Source organism: Myiozetetes cayanensis, unplaced genomic scaffold, assembly GCF_022539395.1.
Source record: "Myiozetetes cayanensis isolate MyiCay16 unplaced genomic scaffold, myiCay2020 scf31, whole genome shotgun sequence".
NCBI classification, from domain to species: Eukaryota; Metazoa; Chordata; class Aves; order Passeriformes; family Tyrannidae; genus Myiozetetes; species Myiozetetes cayanensis.
This window is the reverse complement of record NW_026087533.1, coordinates 6,106,836-6,121,586: the sequence shown is the minus strand read 5'-3', so window position 1 is coordinate 6,121,586 and position 14,751 is coordinate 6,106,836. Positions and strand designations below refer to the sequence as shown.

General features: G+C 51.1%; 1 protein-coding gene across 1 annotated transcript in view; it reads left to right on the top strand.

Annotated features, from left to right (window-relative positions):
- The window catches only part of GRIK3 (glutamate ionotropic receptor kainate type subunit 3), an 85,826-nt gene extending 73,832 nt beyond the window's left edge, over positions 1-11,994 (top strand). The window contains exons 13-16 of the mRNA XM_050326300.1: positions 1,017-1,234; positions 6,416-6,638; positions 6,836-7,086; positions 7,988-11,994. Of these exons, the coding sequence (XP_050182257.1) occupies positions 1,017-1,234; positions 6,416-6,638; positions 6,836-7,086; positions 7,988-8,182 (887 nt within the window). The 3' untranslated portion in view covers positions 8,183-11,994. The remainder of the gene's footprint in view (positions 1-1,016; positions 1,235-6,415; positions 6,639-6,835; positions 7,087-7,987) is intronic.
- The last annotated feature ends 2,757 nt before the right edge of the window (positions 11,995-14,751 follow it).

Genomic DNA, 14,751 nt, shown 5'->3' with positions numbered 1-14,751 from the left:
CAGCAAGATGGTTTAGCAGGATGAATCATCCTCTTATCAGATGCTGATAAATGAAAAGAGCTGTATTCTTTTTAACTCAATTCTGCATCTAAGAAGAAAAATATTTCAAAGCCAGACTGATGTCACAGCATCCCATGCATCAAAGGGCAGGAGATGGAAGAGGGAAGAAGCAGGATCTTGAGGAGAACCAAAGCATCCTCAGTACCCAGGGCTCCTCCTCTTCCTGGTGCCTCCTTGCTGCACTCAGATGGGAGCAAAGCTACACCCCAAGCTCTGCTTTGATGCCACACTGCCTAAAATTGCTTTGCAAAGCCCAGTCTTTGTTGCACATTCCAGGCTGATAAATCCTCTGAGCGCAGCTGTTTCAAACCCAAAGCTCTTGCTTGGCTTTAAAAGGTGTTTTGGGCGATTACAAAAATAGCACAACCCATTTAGCCCTTCATGTCTGCTCAATAAAAGTCATTCCAGACCCACTACACCTTTTATGCTGTAACATCTCCAGCTTTCCCCACTTCTAACTGGCACTCAAAGCCCTGGACCCTGATAGTTCCTTTCTCTGGCTGTTTGATTTTTTTTTTAAACCTTGTGTATTTGAACACACTCCCCAGAGTGAGCCCTTTGAAAATAATCCATATAAAAGCAAAGCACTTTTTAAATGAAAGAACAAAACACTCATAAAAGTTCATAAATAGCTTGCTATTTAAATCTCATAAAAGCAGCCCAGTTAATTACTTCAGTTTGGATGTTTCCTGTAAATTGGGCACTGTACCCAAGGTCAGCAACCAAGGGAGAGGGTTTTTCTGCAAATGCTACAAAAACCCCACTGATGTCCTCGCATGCAAGATGTCTGGATAATCTGCCTCAAAACCAATTGGCTTTAATTGCATAGCTGTTACAGTTTTGACAGTGAAACTTAATCCTACATATATATATCTGTGTATGTTTGTGATGTACATATGTACATAAAATGGGTCCTTTCCCTGTCTTTCCTCCCCACCTCCCCTCTCCCACCCCAGGCTCGGAGCTGATGCCCAAAGCGCTGTCTACACGGATCATTGGTGGCATATGGTGGTTCTTCACCCTCATTATCATCTCGTCCTACACGGCCAACCTCGCCGCCTTCCTGACGGTGGAGAGGATGGAATCCCCCATCGACTCTGCAGATGACTTGGCAAAGCAGACAAAAATAGAGTACGGAGCAGTGAAGGATGGAGCTACCATGACCTTCTTCAAGGTGAGAGCAGGCAGAGGCTTTCTACCTTCCAAGCAGAGTTGCAACACGCTGAGGCCAACGGCAGTGAGAGCAAAGATCCAAAGACAAAAAGCCTCCCACGCCGCCGCTGCTGCTCCTTGCATGCAGGTTCTTTCAGTCTCACATCCTGTGAAGACTGACAGTGGAGCCTCCCTGAGCCCCAGCAAGGCTAAATCCTCCCTCCCGACCGCTAACTGAAGTCCCAGATAGAAACAACACTGATTTTACAGCTCTGGAGGCTGTGTCCAGTATTGGCTCAGACACCCCAGAACAAAGCAGTCCCAGGCACAACAGGACAGGTGTAGCTTGTATTAAAGCCCCGCATTCCCTAAAGCATCTTCCCAGCTTCCACACCTGATGCAGCCAGCTCCTCCCCTGCCTCTGCCCTGCCAGCCCCACAGAGCCACGAGGCTGATCCAGCAGCCTCCAGGGACAGAGGAGCACAAACCAACCTGCAGCTGGACAGATGTTGCAGAGTGCCCTCCCTCACCAGTATTTTTTACGGCTGAAATATCTTTCTTGTCCTTCAGTTATTCATATCAATGCAGTCCAGCTTTATTAACCTCTGAGATCCAGGGCAAGGTAACACCACCAGTGCATCACGATCAAATTGCATTAACTTCTTCTATTTAAAGCCTAATTAAATTCGAAGTCAGTCAGATTCCACTGTTTCCTCAAAAATGGAAAGAAACTGAGAGATGTAAAAAGACCTTTAAAACCACTGCTGGCCTGTAAAAACCCACTTTAAAACAAGAGAGAGAATAAAGGGATAGAAACGAGGGGTGATTAAGGACTTATCACCCTGGCAAGGCAAGAGGAGCATGGGCAGATTCCAGCCCTTGGCTCAGGAATGAGACTGGCTCTGCCACACCTCCACTGGGAAACTCTCCTCTCCCTCCATCACCCTGATGCAGAAGGCAATACATGTGACACCCACAGCTCAGGTTGTACCTGGTGCTGCAATATTTGAGCAGGCACAGGGTGCTGCAGCTTGAGGAGGCCTCAGCAGTTTAATTGCCAAGACTCATTAGCCAATGTGCTGGGTTTTAATAACAAAGAACCTCGTTCTCCCACAACTTCTCTTGGCTCTGACCCGGCTGAGGATCCACTGCCCTTCCTGGATCTCCATCCTTTCTTTGACAGGCAGCAGCAGAGGTTGGTAAAGAATCAGGGGGAGTTTGGTTTGACCTTTAATGAATTCTGGGAATGCCCAGTTGCTACTGTGGGCCCATCTGCCCCCTGCCATGGAGCTGGTCCTGGGTTCTGTCTGTGGCACGGGCCAGATGCACAGTGCTGCCTTCCAGAGCCATATAAACCTGGAACAGCCAGCAGGGAAAGACAGGCTGGAACTGTGTGCTTTAACTGCGCTTTCCAAGATGAGTTTTATATGAGAATAAAAGGAAACTGTCTCTTTTAACAATCATCAGGACATAGTCTATTTATTGCTCATATCATTATCCATCAGAATTGTACTTCAGGCTTCTAACGGCTCTGGCAGGGTTTATTGATGCAGTGTGTTTTCCTTTTCCTGTTTTATTATCATTGTTGTATGGAGATGAATTCTCAGGGATGTCCCCTCTGACAAGCATTTCCATTGCTACAGCAGTGGGAGCATCCGTGTGGGATGCTCTGCTCACTGGTCCTTCCTGTACAGAGGGACACAGGAGAGCCAGGGTTTCTCCCACCCCCAGGACGGTCTCTGTCAGTGCCTGGGCGATTCCCACGGCCATTGCAGTCCAGCTCTGGCAGTGCCACCTCCTCGGGGACACCTGTCACACAGCACAGAGCTCCGGGGGACGAGCACCAGGCTCCGGGAGTGGGCTGAGGATCCATGTTCCGTCGGATGGGTGGCACTGGAGGAACAGCAGAGGGCACGTGGCTTCCCTCCCCTTCCTCTGCTGAAGGGGGGCACCAGCAGACACAGCCCCCGCTGGCTCCTGTGCAGCCACAGCTCCTGGGGAGCCCCTGCAGAGCTGGAGGCCCAGCACTCTGGGCACACTGTGGCTGCTGGGACAGGAGGCTGATGGCAGCACGCGAACAAGGATCTCACCTGCTCTGCGGATTATCCCTAGGACTGGGCACAAACCACTGCCTGGCTCCTTCTATGGCTGTTTCCCAAAGTCGTTCCCCTCACACCAGGAACTGGCTCCTCCACTGCTCGTGTTACAGCAGCTGCAGCCTCACCCAGCCCCGAGCACAGCTGGGCCCACATTCCTGCCATGCCCACCACGGTGACTGACCCAGGAGGGATCCTGCTCCCACAAAGGTTCTCCCTGTGCAGCCGAGCTACCTGGCCACGGCAAACGGGAAGCACAAGTTTTACCAACCACACTGGCAGATTTGGGCTTCATGAAAAGAACTTTTGAGAAGCTATTTATTCCCTGGCAATGCAGACTGAGTTACAGGAATAAACACAGATCAATTAATTTAGGAACAGCATCTAGAGTTCATTATAACTCGTGCCAGAAATCCTTCCCATCCTGCAGAGGATGCTGCCGCTCTGAACCAACGACGGGTCTCACGTGCAGTTTGGAATCTGGGTGTGTGAGTGTGGGTACACAGATACTCACTTGTACACGCTAAATCCTCAAGAGTGAGAGTGTCTTCAGTTGGTGAAAATCAATTTATTTCTTCATACAGGCTGGAATTGAAAATCTTAAGCCTGATAGTTCCTTTCTTGCCAATTTGGCTGATAAAAAAGCGTATATGTCTTGGCAAGATGCCTCGCAGGGGCTCCTCTAAACGATTCCATTAATTGATTTGGGTGGCTGGCCCTGCAGCACTGGTTATTAAAGGTGGCTTCTGAGCTGTGACTCTGAAGAATGAAGTCGGAGGCGTTGCCGGTGCCGCTGCGATCGCTGCGTTCGCAGGGGCTGGCACTCGGCGCTCACACACACATCTCATTTAGCACTAACACCGGCTGATTAAGATGCAGAGCACAGCAGACCAGATTCTGGTGTTATTTAACCCAAACAAATCGAGGAGCAGCTCCACTTGCACGAGGGGAGGTGTGAGCAGCACTGAGACACAGCCAGGCCTGTGTCGGGATGTCTGTCCCGGCTGCTCAGCAGGCAGGAGGGAGCTGCAGCTCCATCCTCGTGGCCAGCCCTTGCCCAGGGGAGCCCCAGCTGCAGGGGTGCTCGGCCCTGGGGTGCTCAGAGCTGGACTCAAAGTAGCTGGACTCTTCCTGGGCTCTTGCTGGCATTCCCAAACACCATTAAGTCCTTTCAAGCTGCTCAGGAGCGGTGATGGAGGAGGAGAAGAGAAAAGTGGTTTTTCTCTTCCACATAATTTCAGTTGCCTGAAGAGCTCCAGTGCCTCATGCAAGTCCCATTTGCTTCACTAAATGTAGCCTATTGATTTTTCGCCAGTTTATTTTGCTCTATGCTCTAAACTGGGAGAATGCTGATGTTAAGAGCTCTGTGTCAACACCTAAGGAGCATTAAAGGCAGGAAGAGAAGGTGGGAAAGGGAGAGACAGGAAACCCAGAGGCCTCTGATTTGAACTATATCAATGTTAAACAAGTCCTTATCAGCCAGCCGAGCACGAGGTTCATTTCAATTACCCATTGTAATGCACAGATATTTAATAATCCTTTTGGAGGCTACATTTCTTGCTGCTCTTTGAGGTTTGACAGATGCCTCAAATCTACCTTACAGGCACTAGTCCAGATTTTCAAGTGAGGGAGATTATCCTGCCTCTCGAATGAAGTTTGCTCTGATACATCCTCTGCTGCACATTCATCAAGTGGATTATAACGAGCATGAGCTTTAATGGAGGAGAAATGAGCCCGTGGGCATTTTGGTGAGGAGAGGGGCCCAGGGGGTTAAAGGCAGAGGAACAGCCTTTGTTTGAACTGCACTGCACTACCCAGCTTTGGGATGCTGAGTTTTTGTTTAACTTTCACTGAACTTGCTGGAAAAAAGGAAGTGGATGGGCAAAGCATTTGGAACACAAAGCACTACGAGGGACTTTAGGATAATTCACTGTGAATTATAGTGGTTTTATCAGAAGAACCTGTGCTGGCACATTTTGGGTGATACTGAAGAGATGAGGGGGAGCTGTGGCAGCAGCAGTTGGGCTGGACTGGGGCTCCATCTCCTGCTTCCTCACGGAAGGACAGAGCCCTGGAGGTAGAGAAGCGACAGCTGAAGTCGCTGTGGCTGCTGAGCAGCCACCCTTGTTCAGGGCAAAGCACAGGCACTTTCCAGCCCTCCAACTCCTCAGCTGCACTGGCCCATGGGAGCACCCAGACCAGCAAAGGGGCACAGCAGGAGGGCACTGCTCCCCTGTCCAGGGAATCTTCCAAAACTAAAGAGCAGCAACCTGGGCTAGTGGAAGGTGTCCCTGCCCATGGGGGTGCAACTGGATGAGTTTCTCCCAAGCCAAACCATTCTGGGATTCTATGACTTCTGTGATAAATGGCAGAGACAACTCAGAAGGTGCTCGTAGATAAATGGTACATTTCAAATGTTATGGCAAGATGTAAAATAACCATATTTCTTCTCACCCAACACATTTTCTAGAAGAAGAAAAAAACATTCACATGAATAGCAAGCTAGAAAACATATTCCCCCCTTTGCAACAGAATGTCTGCTGATAGTGAAAGAATATCCATGCTTATTTTTAGCTGTAAGACAATCTTGAGTATCTCTATGCCTCTGTTTACGTGGATACATTAAATCTGTTTGGCAGTTGCACATATCTCAGAGGAGACATATTTCCTTGCCATGCTTGAGGAAAGATAGAAATATCGTAGGATATGTGTGGCAGAGAAAACCATGTCCTCTGAAACCCTTCTGTTCTCTCCGTGTGCAGAAACAGTAAAGGGTAAACAAATCCTTTTTAGAAAAACTAATACATGTAAGCAGATCTGCTGCTGGCCTGGGACGCAAGGAAGGTCTGCAGGGTCCTGCTGTACCTGGCTGAAGCCAGGAAAGGGTTCAGTCCCACCTAAGGACCTGAACATGTGCTGGGACCTTTGTCTCTTGTCATGACAACATGAAACCAAGCCAGGTTGGGCAGTAAAAGTACAGAGGTGTTTAAGGTGATAGCTTTGCTCTTAACTGCCATTATTATTATTATTATTTACTGAAAAGATACCAGGTTTCAGCAAATTGAAGATTCATTCTTATTTTGGGGGGGGGAATATCATTTTTCCAGAAATCCAAAATTTCCACGTTTGAAAAAATGTGGGCTTTCATGAGCAGCAAACCCACGGCGCTGGTTAAAAACAACGAGGAGGGGATTCAGAGAACCCTCACGGCCGACTACGCCCTGCTGATGGAGTCCACCACCATCGAGTACATCACCCAGAGGAACTGCAACCTCACCCAGATCGGGGGGCTCATCGACACCAAGGGCTACGGGATTGGGACACCCATGGGTAAGTGCAGGTTCCCCGAGGGCTGGTTCCCACAAACACAACAGAGGTCATTAATACAATCCACCCCTAACAGCAGAGTTTACACTGTATGCCTGCTGAAGAGAGGTCTGAGCTGCCGTTTAACACAGACAGTTTCCCTAGCTGGTGGGGTTTTTGTCCCAGCTTCCCCCTGTGTGTAATGGTGTTCCCCTCCCCAGGGTCACCGTACAGGGACAAGATCACCATCGCCATCCTCCAGCTCCAGGAGGAGGACAAGCTCCACGTCATGAAGGAGAAGTGGTGGCGGGGGAATGGCTGCCCTGAGGATGAGAACAAGGAGGCCAGTGCTCTGGGCATCCAGAACATCGGGGGCATCTTCATCGTGCTGGCAGCAGGCCTGGTGCTGTCCGTCTTCGTGGCCATGGTGGAGTTCATCTACAAGCTGCGCAAAACGGCAGAGCGCGAGCAGGTACCGACTGCTCCCCTCCTCAGGGAGGGCTTCACATGCTGACAGGCAGGCAGGGAGGGGACAGAGATCCAGCACTGCCAGGCCATCATCCCCTGAGGCTCACTGATCTGTCCCTGCAACAGCCTCTGCACAGGGGGCAGTCACGTCTGCCCTGAACACGGTCGGTCATCTGCTGCAGCAGCAACCAGACCACGAAACACTGGCAGGGTAGTTTTGAGCAAGCTGACACCTAAGTCATGAAAATACCAACAGAGGTCCCTGGGAAGGACCTTTGTGAGCTGTTACATCCACTCACCACCATCACATGCAACCCTGTTGCATTCCAGGCATAACATACATGTGTCTTCTCACTCCCATTCAAAGAGCCCCAAGGAATAAGTCAGGGTCCACCAGGGAGCCTCACGCTGTCTTATCAACTCTTCACCAGCCTCACAGGCCCAGTCATCCTGCCCACAGTGGCTGGTCAGTGAAACAACAGAATTGCTTTTATGTCCTTCCCTCTTCCTTGGGTGCAGTAAGTGGAATGTGCATCTGTGTGCACGACCAGAAACCAAAGTGAGCTGCCCTCGTGACAGATGAGACAGAGGAGGGAAAGCTGCCCAGTAGCAGGCCCAGCAGGATCTGATGGCCCCTGACTCCCAGCACAGCCCCTTGCCAGCCCCCGCAGGGATCACACGGCACTGGCACTCCAGCAGCCGCCTCCAGCTCTACCTTTGGGCAGGATGTAACGCACCAGAGGTGCAGTCCTAGCCAAGGCAGAGGGGTCAGCCAGGTGCCCGCACATCCCTGCAGCCCTGCCCAGCACAGCCCATGCCCTGACCCAGCCCAGCCCACGCTGGCCCCTCTGCAGAGCGAGCAGAGCCCTCGGCACTAACGGCGCGTTTGTCCCCGCTGTCCCCAGCGCTCCTTCTGCAGCGCCGTGGCCGACGAGATCCGGCTGTCCCTCACCTGCCAGCGCCGGGTCAAGCACAAGCCCCAGCCCCCCGTGATGGTGAAGACGGACGCGGTGATCAACATGCACACCTTCAACGACCGCCGGCTGCCCGGCAAGGACAACATGGCCTGCAACACCGGATTGGCACCTGTGTTTCCCTAGGGAACGGGAACGGGGAGGGGGCGGGAGGGAAGGAATTGTGGCAGACAAGGCTGGATGCACTCTTAACTAGGGAAGAGAGGATTAAAAAACAAGGAAAAAAAAGGGAAAAAAAAAGAAAAAAAAGCCTGGTTTGTTCATTTCAAGAACAAGGCCTCTGCAACCCAGCTGCATCCATCATCACAGAGGAGCCACAACTTCCAAGCACGGACAGTAACATGGGTCTTGGGGTTTTTTGGTTTTGGTTTTGTTACTTTTCATTTCTGTTTTTTTTAACGCTTCGATCCTCCAGGCCTCATGGAATCCAACCACCACCCAGGAGTCTGATGTTTACACACTGAAAACACGTGGAGGTGAAGCAGAATTGAGCCAACCTGCCCCTGAGCGGGTGAGGAGGAGCCCCGAGCACGGCTCCCTCAGCACGGCAATAAATAGGAACACTTGGTCAGGTCTGAGCACCTGTTCCACACCGACACTCACAGCACATTTTGGATACATTGTCTGGGAAAGGGAGAGGCACCTGGGAAGCACTGGGATGGTCAAGGCTGTGCCTGCTCTTGAAGCAGCTCATAATGGCCCCTCACCTCGCGGCTGTGCTGGCTGTGGCCATCCAGAGCTGGAGGGACACGTGGTGGGAGAAGGCAACACACCTAGCAGGTCCAGGACAGCTGACTGGAAGGGGTGACTGAGCCTGGACAGAGCCGAATTCCTGGCCAGGAACACTGCATCTTCGAGTGACACCACGCACAGCCCCGTGCCAAGCTCCAGGTCGAGCCCAGGGTGACACGGTGATCTCCAGCTCCTCAGCTCCCTCTTTGCTCTGCCCACAAAGCTCGGTCTCTCCCACAGAGGAGCGCAGGAGGCAGCTGAGCCCTCGGCTCTGGCAGCAGTGGGAGCAGAGCTGCTTCAAGAGCCGAAAGTACCGATTTGCAAGAAATTCAGCAGCGCTGAGCCGCAGCTCCAGATCAGGAGGGGCTTGTGGGGCTGGTTTAGGACTAAACGCTCTCCATGGCATCCCGGACCTGAAAGAGGAGTCCCAACCTGTGGAACCAGTGCTGGCCTGGGCTGAGCAGCAATGCCAGTGCCAAGCCTGGTGTCCCTCCTGCTCCAACCACAAACCGCTGCCCCTCGGGCAGCCTCTCCATGGGATTTAAGCAAACACACACTAAAATGTTTTTAGAAAATCTTCCATGAACTGTCTTCTTATTTTCAGGTTGCTCAACCCAGAAGGTTGGTCCTGCAGATGAACTGAGGCAGAATTACCAAAGACCCCTCTGCTGACCTAAAGTAACGCTCAAGTAAACATCCCTCAGCTCCCGGGGACCTGTGGGGGCCAGCAGGACACTCCGGATTCACTCACAAAGTTGAACAAATGGAAATGCCTCTGCCCGTGGTAACCCAGAGCGTCACACGGTGATGCAAAGGTGCTTAAAAGCTCTGCTTTAAACACTAGTGGTGTAGAAAACACTAACCTCCTTCCCCTGCACAGGCAAGGGGCACACTGACCTGCAGGACCCCACCTGTGTGGAGGGCAGGCAGGGCAGGGGTGGAGCAGCCAGTGCCCAGCTCTGAGCCACGGCCAGCGCAGGAACCGGCCACGAACTGCCCCCGTCTGCCCTCCCCGAGCCGCACGGCGGGTCTGCAGGGTTTATCCTCGCCCAAAGGAACAAACCTGTTTGGAGCTGATCTTGGATTTTTGCCCACCTGTTCCTCTCCACACTCAGCTGGGAAGGTTGTCTCGAGCTGAGCAGAATTAGCAAATTAGCTCGAGGGGGAAGAGCTGCTCCCTCGCCCCAGCACGGAACACAGTTTGTCCTTGGTTTGCTTTTTCCAGGATGTAAAGAAGCAACAGTGACCCCAAACAAAACCAGGTGATTTGTCATACTTTGACTCAAGTAAAGATATGCAAAGAATTCAACGTTCATTTTCACCTTTTCATGAAAACCATGAAAAATTGGGGGTGAAAGCTGCCAAGGCAGTGAGCATCAGATTCATAATAGTTTGCTGACCAATTACCCAGAGCAGAGGGCAGACTGAAGTGTGAGGCAGCTTCCCAGAGCTAATGACATACTTTCTGCATTCCTTTGCGAATCCCTAGGCTTGTCAGAAGAATAGGTTTCATGTTTTCCTTGCAGATTCCTAAGCTCTTAGAAAGAGATTTTTTACAATTAAAGGAGAGATTAAAACAAAGCCTGAAACTGGTTTAAATGTCCAGAGAGTAAAATTCCACAGTAAACAGCAATCATTTTGCTTCTTGGCAGATTTCTTAAAGAATAAATAAATGCTGCTAATACCACAAACCCCATTTATTCCTCTTTGACACCAGCCTGATTTGATTTGACTCACAAACCTGCCAGTGACAGGTGAGCATCTGAAATTACTGGTGTCACTGCCAGCCAGACCAAACCCTGCAGATTAACCTTTTCCTTCCCTCCCTACACCCCTAAATCAGCCACGAACGGCAGCCAAATTCCTGCATCTCCATCACGGTCTTATGTTGAAATTTTGATCACTAAAGCATTTGACATCCACCACCAAGGGACGTTCTGCACCGCCCAAAACAAGCCAGGCCCCCAGCCCCTCCCTGGCCCCGCTCACTGTGACCTGAGGGGACGTGGGTGGCCTCAGCCCTCAGCCTTCCCACGGGACCCGGGGGCAGCTCTGCCAGGGGCGTTCATGCCGAGCCCCACCGAGTGCTCCTGGTCCCGGGAGCCCAAAGCCATGTGTGTTCATCCCAGAGGAGAAGCAGCGAGTCCAACGCCTCACAGCCTTGTGTTGGGACACTTGGGAAGGGACAGACCCAATGACAAAGCCCCAAAGCCTTCTGCTGGTCTGTGGCCTGGTTGGGACTAGAGATGACTCATGTCTTACAAACCACCTGAGTGCCACCGCTGTTTAACTCGGTTCCTCTCTGCACTTGGGCAGAGGGACTGGAAAAATGAGAAGGAAATACAGAAAAAGCAGGTTTGGGCTATTGAACTGTATCTCAGCTGTTGTCACCTTGGTTCACCGTCCCCTCATCACTTGCTTTTTCCCTCCAGCTCTCCCGTGAGACAGAGCAGGGACAGCCAGCAGCTTTCCTGGGGTGGATTTTCTGCTGGACTCAACCAGCAGCGTGTGTTGGGTCCGATGTCGAGGGGACAGGCCCACAGAGAGACGGGATATGCAAAGGGGCACCAGCTCCACCTCTGGGCACCCCCTGCTCCCCCTCAGTGGGGCTGCTGGGAGCAGGATTCAGCCGGCTGCCAGCACAGGGGGGCTCTGGAAAGGCCACAGCAAAGGGACCCTGTGAATGTCAGTAGCTGTCACCCAGTGCTCACCCAGAGTCCCCAGTACGTTCTGTGGGACACACAGGCCCTGGGGGAGCTCGGGGTGGGCAGGGCAGGAGCGTTCCCAGGCATTGGCACCTGCTCTGTATCTGACTTTGACATGTTTCTCAAAAAAAGACAAAAAAATAAAAATTAAAAAAAAAAAAAAAAAAAAAAGGAAAAAAACCAACAACGAAAAGAGTGGGAAAAAGGAAAAAATGGTCTCCGTGACATTCAGGGGATTTTTCCTTTGTGGACATGCAGAATTTCTATGAATATAGTTTTTTGTAAACATTTTGTAACAATTTTGGTTTCATAGTAACTGTGTTACTTGCTGATCATTCTAGGCTGATGTAAATACAATTTCCAAAAAATAAAAAAAATTAAAAAAAAAGAAAAAATTCTGATTATTTTCCTTTTTAAGACACTGTGATATATCAAAGTGCACAGTTTGCTGTATGAAGTAATATGGTTTTAAATTTTAAATAAATAATTTCTAGAAAATAATGAAGCTTATGCCTGTTTATACTCAACACCTCCCTTCCTTCTTGTTCAGATTTTATCCCTAAACTCAGTGTTTAATGACAGCCCCAATTTTATCAACCACAAAAGCCAGTGATGATAAAACCCATTCCCAACTGAACCCAAACACCTGGGACGTGCTGCTGGTGCTGCTCACTGAGAGGGCTGGGGCACATTTGGCAGTGGTGACAACAGGCTGAGGCATGACCCGTGGGGAGGGAGGGAAGACACGACGCTCAGAGGGCACAGCTCTGCCTGCCCTCACACCCCTACCACAGTTTGATATCAGACAGGTAATTGAGCCCAGATATTCCATACAGACCATCCACAGGATGGTTTGCCTGGAGGCTGCCTGAGCGTTCCATCACCGCGCGGTGCCGGAGCCGGGCCCCGCCGAGGACGCCGGGTTCATAAAAGCTCTGTTTACCTCCTCCCGCCCATGTAAGTCAAAAATCTTATTAGCCCGATAAAAGCTGAGGGCACCCCAAAGGCCAACGTTTATTAGTCTGAAATCTTTATGACTCTGCTTTCTGTATGAGGAGCGGAGGAACGTGGGTGGTTTCTGGGCTGGGAGCTCTGCCAGAGCTGTGCCCTTCCAGCTCCAGGACAACAAACCCCCGAGCAGGGCACAGCCCCGGGGGTGGCTCTGGGCTTCAGCGGCACAGCCCACCCTGCACATGGAGACAGAAAGACAATTCCTTCCCATCTTAATTATTTCAAGGGTCACCCTCAAAAATCTTTCTCATCTCTATTCACTTGAGCCCCCAGAAAACCGCAGCTTCCCGAAGGAGGACCAGCAAAGCCGAGCCCAGCCTCGCTTCTGTGCTCTGAACCCTGATCAATATGCAGGGAACACGGCGAAAGAAGAAGGGAAAAAGGGAAAAGCAACGGATGCCTTTGCAAGGCTTCTTCTGCATCACTTATCATGAGACCTGCTCTGGGAACAAAGTCCCTTCCCACGTGCCAGGGGAATGGCTGCTCCCAGCTGCTGAGGACGGCAGGGGCAGGACGGGGCAGCACCAGCTGACCCTGCGTGACAAACCCCCGGCTGCGCCAGGAATACCAGGAATTGTCAACATAAATCGTTATCAGCAGTAACGGGAGGCAGCAATTAACCTTGTCAGTCAGCAGCTCACCCTTTACTGACTGTGACCCACCGCCTCGGAGCTGCCAATCACCTACAAATGAATAATTAATGAGACAACAGATTTCACTCATAAAACAGCACTTCCATTCCCTTTGAGCATCAATTAATCCCTCTGGGCTAAAGAGGGAGAGAATCAGGAAGCAGTGAGAGGCGTCTGCCCATTCTCCCACCTCCTGGTTCCATCCAGGCACCTTCAGACATTTTAGACTTCCAGCTCAGCAGAGAACAATTTTTAACCTGGATTTCATCCAGCCAAATCCCATTTCAAAGCAGTAATTGTACATCTGTGAGCAGGTGTTTCCCTGACCCTGGATGTCAGATGCAGGGACACACGGAGCACCACGGCCCCTCTGGGCACTGCTGCTCTCCACGAGTGCCAGCTCCTTCCTGCTCCCCACACCACACCAAATCTCTGTGTGATTTCTGCATCTGACATTTTCTGCCAGAAACTGAAGTATCCAACCAGCTGTGGGACTGGAGTTGTACACCACAGTTATGTTTCTAACTAGAAAAAACAGGGCTTGTGGCATGGAGAGCTGAAAACTGAAAGCCATTGTCCTGAGCAGGGAAGGGAAGGGGAGGAGAGCAGGATCCATCAGCAGAAGGGTCACAGCAGCACCAGGACAGCACAGGACTGCATTGGGAACACCCTGGGGATGTGACTGCTCTGGGTGACAGGGACAGGTTCTGTGTGGGCTCTGCACAACCCCCAGCACCAGCAGCTGTGGGCACAGCTGGTTGTGTGGTCCTGGCTTCCCTCAGCATCTCCAGATATGAAGAGAATTTAAAAAATTAAAAGTGCATTATCCTGCCTCAACCGCCTCAAACAAGAACCCCACTCCTGTTGCACCCTCCATGGTGCCTGAGAATTCCTCAGAGGGAGACAGGGAGCACACAAAGAGGTTCTTTAGAACACAGCAGATGGGTAAGGACCAGAGCAGGATCAGGCCCCAGCACCGGAGAGAGCTGGAGCTGTCACAGGGACATTTCAGAGCTGAGAGTGCCAAGCAATTTGCAGGGGCAGACAGGGTGCTGACACCTTTTATTTTAAGTAGTATGGATGGTACTATTTAGCACACTTTGAGCGCCACTGAAAGCATCAGCTTAGTAAACAAGAACTCTTCTGGCAGCGGTGAAATAACATATGGGCCCTGGATATAACGTGCCTTGAAATGGCTGTCATAAATTAGCAAAGGGACTGTGACACAGGTAACGCCTCCCAGCCCAGGGACTGCACACGCTGAGAGGAGAAGCAGCACTGGAGAGGCATCTCTTGACGGGCATGAAAGGGGGGGGGAGGAACCAGAGCACCATCCCCAGCAGAAGGGAAAAGGGCACCATTAGAGGAGGAAAGGGGGCACATGGTAGAGCACAGAGTGAGAGAATCACTGCAGAATAGAACAGAAATGTGCTGCAGAAAGATTTCAGGCACAGACCATCTCACTCTCTCAGGTGTTTTACCCTTCAGCACTAGCTGGCTTATTTTCATCCTGCCCTGCTGCCCAGAATCTCTCTCCCTGTTTTCCATACATACTGTGTACTCACATAATGGTTTTTTCCCCACTAATGTGTTTATCTTGCTCCCCGTGCTTTGC